Source organism: Cynara cardunculus, assembly GCF_001531365.2.
Source record: "Cynara cardunculus var. scolymus isolate 2C chromosome LG 13, CcrdV1, whole genome shotgun sequence".
Classification (NCBI taxonomy): Eukaryota; Viridiplantae; Streptophyta; class Magnoliopsida; order Asterales; family Asteraceae; genus Cynara; species Cynara cardunculus.
This window is the reverse complement of record NC_037540.1, coordinates 17,813,484-17,829,997: the sequence shown is the minus strand read 5'-3', so window position 1 is coordinate 17,829,997 and position 16,514 is coordinate 17,813,484. Positions and strand designations below refer to the sequence as shown.

Genomic DNA, 16,514 nt, shown 5'->3' with positions numbered 1-16,514 from the left:
ATGCACATTACTTAAAATTCAAGATTACAAGTAAATTGTGCGTAAGTACAACTTAATAAGCTTCATGTTTTAGATAAATATAAAATTTATTTTAAATATAAAATCTAAAATATAATTAGGATAACCATTGAGTTCTAATAATACTTAGTTATTATCTTTATATAAATTATATTATTAAAACAAAAATAAATTACTTCGTCATTAAACCTAAATTCAATTATAATAAAAAAAATTAAATTAAAGAAATTATATAAAAAATGAAAACTTTTATATTTTTAAATTTTTTTATGATATCTTCAAATTTACATTTTACTAAGAAAAACAATATTGTTTGTTCAAAACCACATAAATTCGTATTATAACATTGATAGAGATCAAAAAAATAAAATGAAACATTGAAATCGAGATATATCTCGTTGCATTACGCGAGTACCCTTCTAGTATTATATAATCACACACATCCACATGAATATATATATATATATATATATATATATATATAAATTTCGTCAATCATTTTTATTAAAACGAAAATCTTTATATAATCAAACATAAAAATGTTGAAGGACTAATAAAAAATAAATAAAATATCATCCAAATTTTCATTTAGACTTAAAAATTTCACATGGATAATTTATTTTAAGACATTTAACTTCAAAATGAAAAAAAAAAGGTATCACAATTTTTTATGGTATTTAAGAGGGTAGTATTGTAATTTGAATACTTTATTTTTGGAATAAAAATTGTAACCCAACCATGGTAAAAAGTTAACCCTGGTTAAGCTAATCGTGTTAGGGTTCACTCGGAAAGTTGGGAAAAAAAAAAAAACTAGATCGAACCCATCGCCTTAGGCCTCTTTATATATTATTTGTAGTAATTTTAAAAAAGATATTATTTTTGTAGCATATTGAGGGTTGATTGTTCTTGGAGTCATTTCTCTGAGGGGTTTTGACCAAAGTTTCGCCTTCGGTCTTTTCCTCTCCCCCTTTACAATTTGGTGGGAAAATCGCAAAGGTCAAACAATTATCAAATCAAATCAATTTCCTTCGTATATCAACTGGTAATCTACTCTCCATCCTTCTCTTTTTTTGTGTTTCTTTCAAATTTCACTTGCATTTCACGAATCTTGAATCTAGGGTTTCATTTTCAATTGCTCTGTTTTGGGATTTTACTGTTGATTTGCTTCAATTTCCACTTCATTCTCGTAATTAGCTCAAGTCTTTCAGATTCTTGTTCAGTTTTTTTTATTTGAATCTCATTGTGATGCCGATGTTATTGTTTGTTCTATTTTGTTAATTTTGGATTTTGGGTGTGACGTAGTTGTTTGTGCGACCAGCTTTGGAGTTAGTCACAGTCCATGATGTTTGTGCGGTCTCTCTCTCTCTCTTTCTCTCTCTCTCTCTCTTTTTATTTTACTTTTGTCAAAGTTTTGATTCTGAATTGCTAAGGAGGGTCGATGCCCTAAATCGAAATCCTCTCTTTGTGATCATTCATTTGCCTGTACACCTGATGTTTGACTGCACCGATTCAATGACTGCACCAGGTAATGAGGTGCATATAGCAACGCAAGTGGGGTTGGTATAGGCTTTAGATTTGAGTGATTCCAAACGTCAATAGTATTTTAATTTTGGTAATGTTTAGCGATTAATGATCTGGAGCTGGGAAAGGGCTCATGTTTTTCAATTTTGGGGAATGCACTTAGGGTTTTGCACTTGCAAATCGCCTTTTTTGATAACTGTAGGCTTAAACAGATGAGATAGAAGATTATGTCGAAGGACAGATGGCTCGGTGTAGTTTTAAGCAATGATGTATTTTATGTACGATGAAATGATAAAAGCATTTTTTTGAACTGGATACAACATTTGATGTTAGTATGAAATGAATTCCTTGGGGTACCATAATCATATTATCCCATAAATTGATATTTATGTCTTGTGTTTATGTGTGAATAGTTGTAGATTGTTGTAAGTCAATGAAGTTAGTGGTCACATTATTAAGGTGTAACTAGAGTAATTTATTTGGAATACGGATGTTTCAAAGAGCTACAATGGAACTACTTGTGGCATAATTTGAACTTTGCATACCTAACAGAAGAGATACTCATGCCATCTTAATATGTTCTAGAAAAAGAAAATAATTTACAAAAATACAGGATGACATGATTTCTTTGATTAATGAAGTCTATTCCACAGTCGGCATTATGATGCCACTAGTAATATCGCGCCATAAGTCCTTTTTTACAACACGTCCTGGTCTTTCTTGGATATTATGGTACTTTAGTATCATGCCCCTGTAAGGTTTTCAGGGAGAAGTTCTTGATATTAGAATAGGATTTATATTTGCATGACTCCTTGTGTCCAATTATATAAAATTTCAGTAACGTTGAGTTATTGATGATCTGGAGTTGGGCAAGGGCTTATGCACTTAGAATTTTATACTTAGGCTTTTTTTTCCAAGTATACGTTTAAATGGGATGAGAGATTGTGTGATGGAGAAATGGTTCATTGTAGTAGCAGTTATGTAGTTTACTAGTTTATATTTGATAAAATGACACACATTTTTAGAACTGGATACAGGTATACAGCATTTGTTATTAGTATAAAAATGAATTCCTTGGATACCAAAATCATCTTATTCTCTAAATTGATATGCATGTCTTGTGTTTGTGTGTGAATAGGGATAGTGTATTGTAGCTTAATGAAGTTAGTGGTTACATGATTAAGGTGTAGTTAGAGTAATGTCCTTGGAATACTGATGTTTCAAAGAGTTGTGATGGAACTGCTTGTCGCATAATTTGAATTTCAGATACATAATAGAAGAGATGCTCATTCCATCTTAATATGTTTTAAAAAAAGAAATCATTTACAATAAAATACAAGGTGACATGATTTCTTCCATCAACCAGGTCAATTCCATAGTTGGCATTAGGATGCCTGTAGTTAATTCGTGCATAAGTTTTTATTTTTTGGGCACGTCTTGTGTTTCTTGGATATTATGGTACTTTAGTGTCATGTCGTCTGCAATGTTATAGGAGAAGTTCTAGATATTCATATTAGAATAGGCTTTATACTTGGATGACTCCTTACGTCACAGTATTTCAAATTTTGGTATTATTGTGTGATTAATGATCCAGAGCAGGGCAAAAGGCTCCTGTTTATCCTTTTCTGGAGAAGACACTTTTTTTGCATTGGTTTAATTGATAACTATACGTTAACTGGGATGAGATTGAAGATTGTGTGATGGACAGATGGCTCATAGTAGTTCTGAGCAAGTTTGTAGTTTACTTAATTATAAAATGACAAACATTTTTAGAACCGGATACAACATTTAATGTTATTATAAATTGAATTTCTTGGATACCTGAATCTTCTTATCCCATAAATTGATATGTAAATCTTGTGTGTGCATGAATTGGGGTAGAGGATTATAAGTCAATGAAGTTTGTGATTGCATTATTAAGGTGTAGTTAGAGTAACGTATTTGGACTACAACTATTTCAAGGAGTTGAGGTGAAATTGCTTACTTGTGGTATAATTTGAGTTTTTTATGCATTGAGATACTCATTTGCCATCTTATCTTTAAATGTTCAAGACAAAGAAAGTCATTTACCATAAAATACAAGATGACATGAATTCTCCAATTAACCAAGTCCATTCTGCTGTCGGCATTATGTTGCAACTGGTAAATTCATGTCATAAGTCTTCATTATTGAGGCTCATGTCTTGTCTTTCTTGGATATTATGGTACTTTAATGTGATCTATCCTGTAAAGCTTTTTTGAGAAGTTCTAGATATTAGAATAAGCTTTATACTCGGAAGACTTCTTACGTCCCTGTATTCAAAGCTTTGGTAATTCTGCGTGATTAATGATGCGGAGCAGGGCAAGGGCTCAAGCTTTCTTTTCTTGGAGACGAGAGTTGTATCTTTTTGCATATTGGCTCGTTTGATAACTTTAAGTTTTAATGGGATGAGAGAAGATTGTGTGTGATGGACAGATGGCTTGTATTCTAAGCGATCATGTAGTTTATGCATGATAAATTGGCAAACGCATGTTTAGAAATGATTTTCTTGAATACCACAATCATCTTATCCCATAAAGTTCATATGCATATCTTGTGTTTGTGTGTGAATAGGGGTGGAGGATAAGTGAATAAAGTTCATGGTGACATTATTAAGGTGTAGTTAGGATAATGTATTTGGAATACAGATTTTAATAGAGTGTTCTGTTGAAACTGCTTACATGTGGCATAATTTGAATATACCATGCCTAATAGAAGAGATACTCATTTCATATTAATACGTTCTTGAAAAAGAAAAAAATTCATTATAAAGTACAAGATTACATGATTTCTTTGATCAACCAAGTCTATTCCACTGTGGCCATCATGATGCCACTAGTAAATTGTGTCATAACTCTTCATTCTCGAGACACATGTCTTGTTTTTTGGATGTTTTTCTTTTTTGGGAGAAGGCACTTTGGATTTTTTGCTTGTTGGATTTTTTTATAACTATACGTTCAAATCGGATGAGATCGAAGATTGGATGATGGATAGATGGCGGGATGACTCATTGTAGTTCTAAGCTAGTATGTAGTTTATGTATGATAAAATGACAAAAGCAGTTTTAGAACCGGATACAACAGTTGAAGTTAGTATAAAATGAATTCTTTGGATACCACAATCATTTTATCCCATAAATTGATATGTATATCTTGTGTTTGTTTAGAGAATAGGGGTAAAGGAGTTTTGGTCAATGAAGTTAATGATTGCATTATTAAGGTGTAGTTATTGTGACGTATTTGGAATAAAGATGTCTCAAAGTGTTGAGATGGAACTGTTTACTTGTGGCATAATTTGAACTCCGGCTAACAGAAGAGATACTCGTGTCATCTTTATATGCTCTAGAAAATGGAAATCCTGTACAATAAATACGATATATACATGATTTCTTCGATCAACCATGTTTATTCCACTATCGGCATTATGATACCACTAGTGAATTTGTGTCATAAGTCCTCATTTTTAGACATGTGTCTTGTCTTTCTTGAATATTATGGTACTTGAACGTCACGTCCCTGTAAGTTTTCAGTAGAAGTTGTAGATATTGGAAATTTGAACACAAGTCCTCAAGTTAATGACAGTTGAATTGAATGTGTAGTTCATAAATGAAAGGTGTATGGAAGAGAATACTTTGATTTAATATGTATTGATTTTGTCACCACCTCAGGTATTTTGACTGATTGCTACCGCTGTGAAGGAAATGCCCTCGACTTTTAGTCTTCAATACTCGTGCTAGCTCCTTTGGATTATTTACAGTAGTAGAGGATAAAGAGACAAGTGAACATTGAGGGTCGGCACTGAAACTCATGGAATGCAATAAAGATGAGGCTTTGAGGGCAAAGGTCATTGCTGAAAAGAAGTTAGCTGATAAAGACTTTGCTGGGGCAAAGAAATTTACATTGAAGGCCCAAACGCTATACCCTGGGCTCGATGGCATCTCACAGCTGTTGACGACTCTTGATGTATACATCTCTGCAGAGAACAAGATAAGTGGAGAAGTGGATTGGTATGGGATACTTGGTGTTAAACCTGCTGATGATGATGAAACAATCAGGAAAAGTTACAGGAAGTTGGCTCTCATGTTGCACCCTGATAAAAACAAATCAGTGGGTGCAGATGGTGCATTTAAACTTCTTTCAGAAGCATGGAGTTTGTTGTCTGATAAGGCTAAAAGATTAGCTTATAACCAAAGGCGGAGTATGAGAGGGTTCCATCTAAAAGTGCCATCATCTCAAACTGGTGGTCCATCAGCACCCCCTGCTGCCAATGGAGTTTACAATTTTGCAAAACGAGCAACTTCAAAGCCAAACATCCGGAGTAGTACCACAGCCACTAGGATGGGTCAAGGATCAGTTCCGCCTGTGGTCCGCCCTGCAGCTCCACCTCCAGTTGTTCATCAGCGGAATGATACTTTTTGGACTATCTGCCATCGATGCAAAATGCATTACGAGTATCTTAATCTGTATCTTAATCATACCCTTCTTTGTCCCAATTGTCATGAGCCCTTTCTGGCCAAGGAAATGCCGCCACCTGTCAACCTTCCCAAGTCAACTCAATCATCTGCTCGTCAGGATTCAAGCAATCATGCACCTAGTGGTAGATCCAATAGTAACCCTGGAAGAAGTACTGCAGCCACTCAAAAATCAAATGTCCATTGGGGTCCTTCCTCAAGAACAAATGTGCCCAGTAGCACAGACCCCTCCATTGCAACAAAAGCAGCAAGCGTTGTTCAGCAAGCTAACGACAGATTGAAAAGAGAACGTGAAGAATTCTATGCAGGGTGGCCCTCGAAAAAGAGAAAAGCAGATGATGATGCTCAGTCTTCTGGTGTTAAGATCCCGTTTCAGATGTCCACAGGAAACGGTGGAAATCTATCCAAGGGATCTGGCTTTTCTAATAAAGTAAATAGAAGTAGGGAGTTGACTCCATCTGAAACTCGGAACATGTTGATGCAGAAGGCTCAATCGGAGATCCGCAAGAAAATAATCGAATGGGATTCTGAGGAGAAGACGAAAGTAAATAAGGAAACTCAAAACGGCAACCAGTCTTCTGAAAAGAATAGTGTAGACCAACCCGCAGATGCGCAGGAACGTCAAGAATCTTCAATGAATGTTCCTGATCCTGATTTTCACGATTTTGACTTGGATCGTACTGAAAATTCTTTCGGAGATAACCAGGTGTGGGCGGCTTATGACGATGATGACGGAATGCCACGCTTCTATGCATTAGTTCATAAAGTGATCTCCAGGAATCCATTTAAGATGAAAATCAGTTGGCTAAACTCAAAAACCACCAGCGAGTTTGGGTCATTTGACTGGTTGGGTTGCGGTTTTCGCAAGACTTGTGGGGAATTCAGAGTCGGGAGGCACGAATTCAACAAGTCACTGAATTCATTTTCTCAGAAAGTCGAGTGGACAAAAGCAAAAGGGATCATTCATATTCTTCCAAGAAAAGGGCAAGTGTGGGCGGTTTACAGGAACTGGTCCCCTGATTGGAACGAAAACACTCCAGAAGACGTAATACACAAGTACGACATGGTAGAAGTGCTGGACGACTACAATGAAGAGAAAGGCGTGTCCGTTAGCCGTCTTGTGAAGCATGCAGGATTTAGGACGGTGTTTCATGGGCGCACGGATGAAAGTGAAGTGGAAGTGATTCCGAAAGAAGAAATGTTCCGATTCTCGCATCAAGTACCCAAGTACGTGCTGACGGGCGAAGAAGGTGATAATTGTCCGAAAGGTTGTTTGGAGCTGGATCCAGCAGCAACACCATTGGATCTAATTCAAGAAGCAGCAACAGAAGAAAGTAATGAGGAGGTTGAAAATGGTGAAGAAGGCAAGCAGCAGAAATAGTGAAAAGGTATGTGTTAGTAGTTTCATTATAATTTTTTGGGTCAGCAGAAATAGTTTGATTTTGTATGTGGATGGATCACATTTTGTTGAAAATTTATATGGGGGTGGATGACCAGAAAAAAATGGTGGTTTTTGTATTTTTGGTATAGAACAGGTGTTGCAACATTTCTATATGATTAATTCCTAAATCAGGCAGAGGACTAATTACCCCTGTTCTTTTTACAGTTAACCAACCAATCCCCCCCTTTTCAATTTGTTTGTTTGTTTTTTCTGATTGTTTACATGTTTTGCGTGGACTCCGTGCTCGATAGCCCGACCGTAGTGATGTCAATCGTGGTTACATCTTAGCCGTCTCACAGGTTCTCGTTAGCGACAAAAGATAGCTTCGAAAGTGGTAGGCTATTAGACTGAGTCGAACGCCTACCAACGCATAATGGTTCTGATTCAAGCGAGAGCCCACCTCTTGCGTCTGTAATAGTCGCAATGGTATTATTGAAGCTTGCTTGAACATGAGTAAGTCCTTTTGTGTTATTCTACATGCATTTTTGCGTGAACCAAGACGTCCTTTCGTACGTGAACCTGTTTATTTATTTTTTCTTTAAAAGAATCAATTAATGGGGGAGGAGTGAGATTTTTAGATACTCTTTTATTAAATATCAAATCTAATTTTATTTATTTATATGAATCATTATTAAATGTTTTGTTATTATTTTTTTAATGTCAAATCTGATTTAGTCAATTGATGTTATTTATTATCAATCACATCATTAATATTGAATATTTCATAAATAAATATTTTATTTATTATTTAAGTGCGTCATTATTTAGCTATTAATTATTTTTAGTAGTTATTAATAATATTAATTTCGTTATCGATTTTTCTATATCTCATTTTATATTTTTTGTAGTTGGAACTTATTTTAGGGTTAAATATATGATATAACAATCTATTTTCATAATTTTTTTATTATAGCATTCTACTTTCATTATTTCTTATTATAACAATATACTTTGAAATTATTTTTTTATTAAAACATCGTACTTCAAAATTTTTTATCCATTATAGCAACGAGTAACTTGTTATCTTTTAAACCGGTTAACCGCTTTACTTTTTTTGCTTGTTTGACTTCAATGAGGTGATGTGGATGACACATTATTTTGATGACATGTCTAAAAAAATATATTTTAAACCACAAGGGTGGTGCCTGATTGGTTTGAGTTTGGCTCCAAAGATCAAAAGTGTTAGGAGGTTCCAGGTTCAAATCCAAGGAGTAACAAAAATCCCCTAGTGACCACGGAGGTTCAAATGCGATGACTTCGGGCTACTTGCAAAGCAGGTGGTTGCCCTGAGATTAGTCGGCTCGCATAGCGAGTTGGATATCCAGGTTAATAAAAAAATCTATTTTAAAATAACATTTAGGTGGCGTTTGTTTTTTAAGAAGTTCTGAAGTCTGAAGTCTGATTTCATTTCTGAATTTTAAGAGGTGGTACTAAAGTCTGAAATCTGAATCAGTCAGACTGTTTGTTTTTACGTCTGAAATCTGAAATCTGAATCAGTCAAGTTTTGGATCTGATAGATTTGGATCGATCTGGGTCATGATTTTACAAGAATATGTGGATCGATCTGGGTCGTGATTGATTTGGAGATCGAATGTCTTGCGAGATAAATTTGGAGGACTAAATCTGGAGGTGAGGATGGAAGGGAGAGTCTGGAGGGAGCGATTAAGAGGATTTAAGTGATTATGTTATCACTTTTTTTTCCAGAGCAAATTAAGAGCTTTTCAGCTCTTATTTATATAAAAAAAAACAAACGGTCTGAAAATAAAAACGTCTGACCGGTTCAGACTTAAGAGGCATTAAGTGGTTTTTTTTATTAATATTTTAACTCTTTCTTATTAAATTTCATGCAAATTAAATATTATAGAGTAAAATATTTCTTAAATAAATATGATATATTATTTTCGAGATAATTGTTTTATTTGTAAAATTGTAACACTTCTTATTTTATTTTGTTWAAAAAAATACWTATHTTTTAAASTTYYYTTTAAGATGTTARCGAKATAAATTRTGATCTACAATTTTWTAATATTGTTATATTAATAAATAATTCAAAAAAATCTAATTAATTTAATATATTTGTACGTTAAGTAATTTGTTTCAAACAAGTATGATATATTCTTTAAAAGATAATATTTTTTTGGCAAAAAAATAACAATTCTTATTTTTGTAAATAATATATATTTTTTAAAAATATTAGCGAGATAAATTGTGTTTTGCTAGTTTTATTAATATTGGTACATTAATGAATGATTTAGAAATTTTCTAATTTATTAAATAATATGTAAAATATCTAAATAATAAAATATTAAAACTAAAAGTACAATATTGTAATAAGAGCATGTAGATGCTATAATAAAACAATTTTAAAAGTGCAATGTTGTGATAAGAAATGCCACATCAACTATAGTACATGTAAACAGCCTACGTCGACAATGAGGTGACATGAAAACTTGATATAATGGGTAAATTTAAATCCAAAGGTTACTCAATGAGATAACCCTGAGAATTTTCTTAAACTTAGACTTAAACTAGAGATGTTGAGTATGTGATAATAGGTTCCACTAAGATTTCAAACCTGAGAATGTGTTATGATTGGACCTATATGATGATAAGTATGATAGATTTAGATTACATGAGATTAATGTAATCTTGAGCTGGAAAGACCTGATTTAAGCATATTATCATACTTCGACAAGTGATTAATTGTAGATCTGTTTATTGTGGTAGTAAAGGATGTTAAAGTGTTGCAAGTATTAAGTAAGAATGACGGATAATCCTAATCGTTCTGGGAGAACTTCTACGGGACATGGAAGAGGCAGGGGAAGATGAGTTTTGAACACTGAAGAAAATCCAAAAATTGCTACAACCATAGAAACAAGAAGTCGAGGTCGATGAAGAGGAAGAGGTGATATCAAAATGTTTCTTGCATGCAAACCCCCTAAGTTTTTCGAAGAGCGTGATCCTGTTAAGGCCATGTGTTGGCTTAAGGAGATTGAATCAATTCTAAAGACTAGTAAAAGTGTGAAAGACGATAAAGTAATGTTCGCGGTATTAAGGTTGCGGTCAAGTGCACTATATTAGTGGGAAATCATGTCGAGCTCTGATCCGAACATTTTGAAGACAATGTTGTGGGAAGAATTTATAGTAAAATTTAAAATTCAGTATTGTCCTGAAGCTGCTGTTCGAAAGCTATAAGACGATTTTCTTCGATTAGAACAAGGTAACATGACAGTTCGTCAGTACACTGAAGTGTTCATGGAATAGTCTCGATTTGCTGAAGCCTATGTTGCTATTGAAAGCAGCAAAATAAGAAAATATATTTGGGGTTTGGAGTCTAATCTCTGAAGGTATGTAATTTCTAGGAACCCGGTTACATTTCAAGTGACAGTTGATGCTACAGAAATTTTGGAGCAGGATATCAACCGTCAACCACAAGAAAGAGTTGGGGAGAAAAGGAAAGGGTAGGCAATAACAACCGATTTTCGTAGACCTAAATTTCTTGGAAATATGAATCATCCAATGTCAAGGTTTGCTGATAAAACATGTGCCCAATGTCATAAAATACATCAAGGAGAATGCAACACCGAAACACGAACATGTTACAAATATCAAGAATCAAGACATATAGCCAAAGATTGCCAAATGGTACGGAGATATTTTACGTGTAATTCCTCCCAACATATTAATACTGACTGTTTGCAAGCTAAGGGACGGGGATCTGGTTCTGCTGGGGGATGGGGATCAGATTATTCTAGGGGCCGAGGACCTGGTTATGCTGGGAATATTCCACCCAACCGGGGCCAATGTTTAATCGCAATGTTCCTAGCGGTTGTGGGGAAGTAAGACGTGGAGAGGCAATGGGTAGGGGACGAGCCTTTCAGACGACGAGAGGCAATGCTGAAGAATATCCAGAAGTGGTGACAGGTACATTCTTTGTTAATCCAGTATGTGTCAAAGTCTTATTTGATTCTGGTGCAAATCGTTCTTTTGTGTCACCATCATTTGTTGGTTGCGCGTGCTTAAAACCTAAAGTATTAGATGAGGTTTTGATAGTAGAAACATCAAATGATAGTGAAATGTCGGTTAAGGAAGTTTTTGATGGTTGTTCCATATCAGTAGAAGGGTGTGAGGTATCCATCCAGTTTTTTCCTATACCGCTAAGAGAATTTGATATAATTGTGGGTATGGATTGGTTGGCTAAAAACCAAGCCAATATAATATGTAATAAGAAAATGATTCATATAGATTTACCAGGGAAGGGACCGGTTATAATCTATGGCGACAGACGAGATCGTTATTCCAGCCTTATATCCGTTTTAAAAGCTCAGAAGTATGTACAGAAGGGGTGTATCAGTTTTAAAGAAAGAAAAGAATAAGATGGAAGATATCGTTGTTGTAAGTGAATTTCTAGAAGTATTTCCGGAAGACCTATCGAGTTTACCTCCTGATCGATCAATAAAATTCCATTTGAATTGTTACCTGGAGCTACGCAGTTACTCATGCACCATATAGATTAGCTTAGTCGGAGTTGAATGAGTTAATGACACAGTTGAAAGAATTACTGGATAAAGGCTTTATCCGACCAAGTACATCTCCTTGGGTGCACCGGTATTATTTGTAAAGAAGAAAGACGGATCAATGAGAATGTGTATCGATTACCGTGAGTTAAACAAGTTAACAGTCAAGAAAATAGTATCCCCTTCCAAGAATTGATGATTTATTTGATCAATTGATTAGGGCCACTTACTTTTCAAAGATTGATTTATGATCTGGTTATCATCATCTAAAAATTTGAGAAGAAGATGTGTCGAAAACGACATTCTATACGCGCTATGGGCACTACGAGTTTTTGGTAATGTCGTTCGGGCTTACAAACGCACCAGCAACATTTATGGACATGATGAATATGGTATGCTATCCATATCTCAATAAACTTGTTATTATTTTTATCGATGATATTATGATATATTTTCGATCTGAGGAAGAGCACACAAATCATCTGTGACTGCTTCTAGAACTTTTGAAACAAGAAAATTTGTATGCCAAAATGTGAGTTATGGTTACGAGAAGTCCAATTTTCGGGCCATGTTATTTCTGAGTTAGGTATAAAGGTAGATCTCCTCAAAATTGAAGCCATCGAGAAGTGGAAGCACCAAAAACACCAACAGAATTCAGGAGTTTTCTTGGGCTGATAGGTTATTATCGAAAGTTCGTACAAGTATTTTCTCGTATTGCTGCCCCGTTAACTGGATTGACGAAAAAGAATGTGAGGTTTAAATGGAAGGAGAAAGAAGCTAAGGATTTTCATATGCTAAAAGATAAACTGTGTAGCACGCCAATTCTATCCTTACCTGATGGTACGAAAGATTTCGTGGTTCATATTGATGTCTCAAAGCTGGGTTTGGGTTGCGTATTGATGCAACATGGAAAGATTATTGCTTATGCTTCAAGGCAGTTAAAGAATCATGAAGCAATATCCTACCCATGATATGAAACTGGCAGCCGTAGTTTTTGCTTTGAAAATATGGAGGCATTACTTATATGGGACTAAATGTAAAAATTTTACCGATCATAAAAGTTTGCAACATTTGTTCCGCCAAAAGGAATTAAATTGCGAGATTTTGTATCATCCAGGTAATGCATTTCTTACCACAAAGGAGAATATAACACTCAGATTCTCACCGACATTAGGAACACAACTCTCCGAAGCTCATAAATCTTATCAGACTAGAGCTTACAGCATCAATCTTCAAATCATACAAAGAAATACAATCACCAGAGTTTTTGGTTATCAATAAAAGCTTTTAAGATAAAAACAATTTTAGATTCAAATAACAACTGAATTAAATAATAACCAAAGACCGTTCGGGTTTTATTTCAAATCTCTACTCTTTTGAATAACCAAAATAGGATATTTGATATCACAAAATCATTTGAAACACAAACAATTAATGCCTTCGGCTATAAGTCATTTTCCCCTTGTCAATAACATCATTGTTATCATTTCAATCAGAGCAATATTTCCAAGCCTTCATGTCACAAAAAAATGTTGACTCAGAATTATCGCATCTTACAAATGTGACAACAAGATCTATAATATAACCAGATCACACAAATGCCACACTTATCCAACGTACACCTCTCCTTGATATGCCACCCTTATCCCATGGTACACCTCTCCTTGATATGCCGCCCTTATCCCATGGTACACCTCTCCTTGATATGCCGCCCTTATCCCATGGTACACCTCTCCTTGATATGCCACCCTTATTTTCTCATTAAATATACAGATAAATTTGTAGTTTTAGCCAATAATGGCCTCAAAATAGTTTCATATCAGAAACTTTATCTCAAGAACTCTCACAGTTCTTAAATCCACTTTCAATATCATCTTATCATTCTTTCAAAAACAATTATTTAATTCAACGGTTTTGAAAGAAATCACAGTACCTTTCTCAAATTAATAACAACATTTGAAAAATACAAAATAAACCACTTTTTGTCCTCATCGGACACCACTTGGTCAGATACCCCTTCACCAGACAATACACACCCGATGACTGCCCTTCATCGAACAGGCCTTGAGCGATATACTGCCCTTGATCGGCCAACATTCTAGCCGGGTAACACTTTGAATAATAAAACATCTTCACCGGTCAATACACTATCCGGACAACACTCATCGGACAATACTATGACCGGTTAACAACCTCACTGGACAAAACTATGATCGGTTAACAACCGCACTGGTCAACACTTAAAATATCAACATTTAAACCAGACAATGCTTTGTTCGATGAGCATCCTCACCGGACAAGGCGTTGGACGATAAATACACTATCCGGTCAATACTCAAAATCTCAAACACTTAATCCATTAAACACTTGGGATATAAGGTACCCAAATCGGACAACACCCTATCTGATAAAGGTCTTCACCAGACAACACTTCATCCGGTAAAGTCCTCACTAAACGATACATAAATTACACAACTCCCTTACCGGTCAAGGCATGTCCGATAAGGGACCCTCATCAAACAACATTGTGTCCGATAACAAGCCCTTATTGGACCATGCGTTTGGGCAAGAATATATATACAACATACGTACAACAATAGTTCAAATCATGAAAAACCAATATTTTATCAACAACACATAATCAATTCAAAGATTGTTTGTAAAAACTCACCTTATGCAAGAGTTTGAGAATGAAATTAGCAAACAAAAATTAGCTTCAAAATGAACACAAAATCACAGCTTCTATTCTTGGCAAGGAAATCACATAGACTCTCTTTCTTTCAAACTTTCTAAAAATGGCAGGAGCTGCTTCTTCAAAAATTCACTCTTTTAAACTTTGTGATAATAGGGCGGTTGAGGTTTATAATATTACCCCTCCCCTCTTTTTCCTGACCACATATACATGCATGACCATATATACTCATATATACACCACATGCATGCATGCATACATATAAAAATATGCACATAATCACATAATCATTCTCATGCATATATATACCCATATGATTAATTATAACAATTAACCACATACTCAATAATCACGTAACCAATTAGTCAAATAATAACCTCAAATGTATAACTGAAACCCATTTATTACATGAGAAGATAGATGGTGTCGACAGGGGACAATGTTTGGGGGAGATAGTCGAATATTACTCAGCTTGTGTATGTGTGTTTGTATATATATATATATATATATATATATATATATTGTTTTTTATTTTTTTTTAAAATAAAAATAGTAAAAGGACCAAAATGCCCCCAATTTAACGATGTTTAAGTTAATAGAGTTAGATTAAGGGACCCGATCCGTGATAAAAATGAAATCATGGTGACGATAACTGTAACTATTTCGTTTAGAGGGACCTATCCAAAATTTCATACAACAACAGGGACGAAATTTGTAATTTACTCTATATATAATATTAATATGTTCTTATTTATTTTAAAAAGAAAATGACAAAAAGATAAAAAGACCAAACCATCCATGAGTTAATAGAAGTTATTAAACGAACTTAGTGGCAGGTCCCATGATTACGAAATATGGAACTGAGGGACCTAGGGCATGAGAAAATGTTAACCACGATACATTTCCATAACTATTTCATTTTAGGGAAGTACGATTTTGGTACACCACATGAACCAAAATGTGATTTACTCTAAATGTTTTTTATAAAAGATACTTTTTTAGGAAAAATATATAAAGAGAAACTATACTACGCTTTAGAGTAGTTCACTCGGTCATGACTACTACCACTTTCTTTGATACCCATCTTGAGACACGATCCAAGAGAAAATGTGAATTTCAATGGTTCAAATACAAACTGATACAATATTGGAGTACTTTGATACCGAGGGGGATCATTTGATTTGAAAAAAAAAACATGAAAAACATTTATAAAAACTACAACAAGCAATCGGAAATATTCTTGAAAACATATAATTATATATAAGATGTTGATATTTCAATAATTATATTACAAAACAAAAATCTTGACAAATCAACATCCGACAAGTAATTAATGAGCGTTGTTATTTGGGCCACTCTTTATATCAATTATTTTTTGGTAAATGTGGATATTTGGATTACTTTGTACGCACCTTGAGGAATCTCCTAGGCTGTGAAGATAACAGTCAAGAAAATCTTCAGTGCCACGAGAGTCTTAAGATCAATTCGAAGCATTGAGAATCTATAAAAGAAAATTTGATGTTACTCAGTATGAACAAAAATTTGTAATGGGTTCAAATAAAAACTTAGGAGGTGTTTCTTAAGAATCACCGACAATTAATTTGAGTTAAAAACCTCTCAAATCATGGTGGGGAGCCAGTTCGACTAAAAGAGGTGGCTGTGAAGGAAGAGTAAAACATGTGCTAGCAGAGGTCATAGTAGTGAAGGAGTCTTTGAGTTGGATTGAGCAAAACAAATAGATAATGTTGTGCTGACAGATTGTTAAACGATGGTGCAAGCGTTACGTTGTCGCTCGATTATGATATCTTTGGTTGGCACCGTTATAGAAGACTGTA

At 34.5% G+C, this 16,514-nt stretch overlaps 2 protein-coding genes across 2 annotated transcripts; both read left to right on the top strand.

Annotated features, from left to right (window-relative positions):
- Nucleotides 1-952: 952 nt before the first annotated feature.
- On the top strand, nt 953-7,639 carry LOC112524647. The gene is made up of 2 exons (XM_025134573.1): nt 953-1,060; nt 5,226-7,639. Exon 2 carries the CDS (start codon nt 5,365-5,367, stop codon nt 7,408-7,410), a length of 2,046 nt encoding a protein of 681 aa, XP_024990341.1. The 5' UTR covers nt 953-1,060; nt 5,226-5,364; the 3' UTR covers nt 7,411-7,639.
- On the top strand, nt 5,365-7,410 carry LOC112524846. The gene has a single exon (XM_025134793.1). The coding sequence runs from the start codon at nt 5,365-5,367 to the stop codon at nt 7,408-7,410; it is 2,046 nt and encodes a 681-aa protein (XP_024990561.1).
- Nucleotides 7,640-16,514: the final 8,875 nt, after the last annotated feature.

Excerpts from the sequence above, each read along its gene's own strand:
- LOC112524647 (XM_025134573.1), top strand. The coding sequence starts at position 5,365 with ATGGAATGCAATAAAGATGAGGCTTTGAGGGCAAAGGTCATTGCTGAA.
- LOC112524846 (XM_025134793.1), top strand. The coding sequence starts at position 5,365 with ATGGAATGCAATAAAGATGAGGCTTTGAGGGCAAAGGTCATTGCTGAA.